At 33.2% G+C, this 2,607-nt stretch overlaps 1 protein-coding gene across 1 annotated transcript; it reads left to right on the forward strand.

Annotated features, from left to right (window-relative positions):
* Positions 1-1,206: 1,206 nt before the first annotated feature.
* Positions 1,207-2,391, forward strand: LOC145667900 (uncharacterized). Its single transcript, XM_081735329.1, has one exon. It carries the CDS (start codon positions 1,207-1,209, stop codon positions 2,389-2,391), a length of 1,185 nt encoding a protein of 394 aa, XP_081591455.1.
* The last annotated feature ends 216 nt before the right edge of the window (positions 2,392-2,607 follow it).

Genomic DNA, 2,607 nt, shown 5'->3' on the forward strand with positions numbered 1-2,607 from the left:
CACTCATATTAGGATATTTTTATTCAGGTTGTCATAACCAGTAAATAAGACGTTTTGCTGCACTCACGAAATTCCAAGTAACAGCACCGAGACCGGTTCACCTGTTTTTTACGATGTTCTCGCTACATAAACTAGATCTTTATAATTATCTCATGACTTTTGACACTAAAGAGTTTGTGTAACAAGTTTATAATGATTACATTATTTTGTTACGCTATCCTTGTGTTCAATCAATTATTCCCACTCACAAATAATAGTTTCCAAATATTCTTTTGAATTTCAAGATTAATCAACTTGTTAGCATATTATTACTCTACTGCATCACTAAACCTTCTTGATAAATTAATTAAATAGAATAAACTTACTGTCTACAACAGCACACAGACAATAGTATTAGTCAGATTCAGCTCATTCATTAATGTGAAGAATACATAAGTTTAATAGTTTATAAAGAAAGAATGTTTTATTACCAATAATTTTTCTTTTTGTAACTTCTGCAGGATGGATTTATTCTTGAACATGAATATTGTACTTTATACCCACGTCCTGCTTGTTATCGTGGTCTCTAGTGAAGCACTGATGAGCACGGTAGGAGCAGACAATAACTACATTGAATTAGAAAACGCTGCTAGTGAATTTCTAGTAACAATTTTACGTAACTATTTGCATAATACCAGAACATTAGTGCTGTCAGTAGAGGACAACTTTAAAGTTAGTGACTGCTTCATAAGGAAATATGAAGAACCTGTAGTAAGTATTAAAATGAACATAGCCCAAAGATCTGAAACATATGTAATCGATCACTTAGAAGGTGAAAGACATTCAACGAAATATCTTCTTCTATTGAGGGATATTTTGTCATTTCCACAAATGATTGAGTATACAAGAAAGGTTCTATCATTCTGGAATCCACGATCGCAATTCATTGTTGTTCTAACGACTCAATACTACAGTGAAGAAGTAATAAATCAAATGTTCAAAATATCTTTTCAGAAAGACATACTAAACATTATTCTCATCGTTTTTGTCCCTGTCTTAAATTATCTTGTTTTCTACATGTACACGTATTTTCCATTTGCAGAAAGTTGCAATGTGAATGTAACACGGACCCTGATACATGTGCCAAAGCTTCATGAATACAAAAACTTATTCCCAAACAACGTTAAAAACCTACGTGGATGTCCGTTGGCACTTACTAGTTTGAAAATGCCACCGGATCAAGTCTTCGAAATAAATTCCGATGGAAAATACGACTTAAGAGGAGTGGGTGGCAAACTCATAGAAACCTTCTCTGCGAAATTAAATTTCTCCTTACAACTAAAATGCGCAAATAACATGAAGGAATATTTACAAATATTTCCTAATAATACTGCAAGTGGTACAATCATCGATGTATTAGTTGGAACCTACGAAGGTGACATAAGTTTAATGTCTGTAGATAATGAAATTTTCCAACTATTTGAACCAATATTTGCTAGGAAATTCCTTTATGGATCTTTCGTTGTCCCTGCGTCGGGGATATACCCTACCTGGTTAAATATTTATTTTCCATTTCAGCCTGTCTCTTGGGCAGCAACTTTGGTTGCATTTTTAATATGTACTTTTGCCATCTATATTATAAGAATTGCTTTGCGTAGGAACGAATCATTACTGCTAACCTTCCTACGCAGTCTCTCTGTTTTGCTAGGAATCTCTGTTAAGGAATGTGAAAATATTCCAATAATAAGATCAGTATTCTTAGCTTGGGTTTTCTCAGCTTTTGTTCTCTTCAATTGTTATCAAGCTGCTTTGTTTGGATTTTTGACATATCCTAAGAGATATCCAACTGTTGACACTTTGCAAGAAATGCTGAAATCTGGCATGAAGATTGGTGGACTTTACATAAGCCGTCCTCTCCTTCAGTATTCTTCAAACCCAGTTATCAAAGCAATATATGATAATTATGTAGAAGTTGATACTATGATGGAAGGCTATGAAAAAGTAGTTCGAACGAAGAACTACGGTTTTTTCTCGGACAAAGCTAACACAGAATACATGATGCAAATGGAAGAATTTATTGACTCTATAGGAAATTCCTTGATGCATATAGTTTCGGAGCTAGTTGCTTATTATCCAGGTTTTTATACAATGCGAAAAGGTTCTCCATTTGTTGATGTGTTTGAAGAGATTATGGAAGCTTGTGATTCTGCTGGTCTCATTCAAAAATGGCACCAGGATGTTATACATTCGATTCCAGCAAATATTTCAAAGAACTACAACATTGGATCTCGAGTGTTTGGTATTTCTGATTTATTAGGTGCATTTTGTTTACTCATAGTTGGCCTGTTAGTTAGTATTATAGTCTTTGTAATTGAGCTATTGACGAATAAGTTAAAAGAAAATTTGAAATGAAAGATAAATTTTATGAACTACTTTCATACTGAAAATTTTCGTCAATTCGAGTGTTGCTAAGTGATTAGTTAATATCATTAACTTTGATAAAGCTCAGAGATATTTTACTCGTCACCAGTGACAAACAAATTCAAGTTACTCATAAAATCATCCAATTTCGGGAACTATATTAATACTGTTCCATTATAAGCAATTTAAATAGTGTATTGGATTAGA

Source organism: Thermobia domestica, chromosome 13 (genome assembly GCF_964235325.1).
Source record: "Thermobia domestica chromosome 13, izTheDome1.hap1.1, whole genome shotgun sequence".
Taxonomy (NCBI): Eukaryota; Metazoa; Arthropoda; class Insecta; order Zygentoma; family Lepismatidae; genus Thermobia; species Thermobia domestica.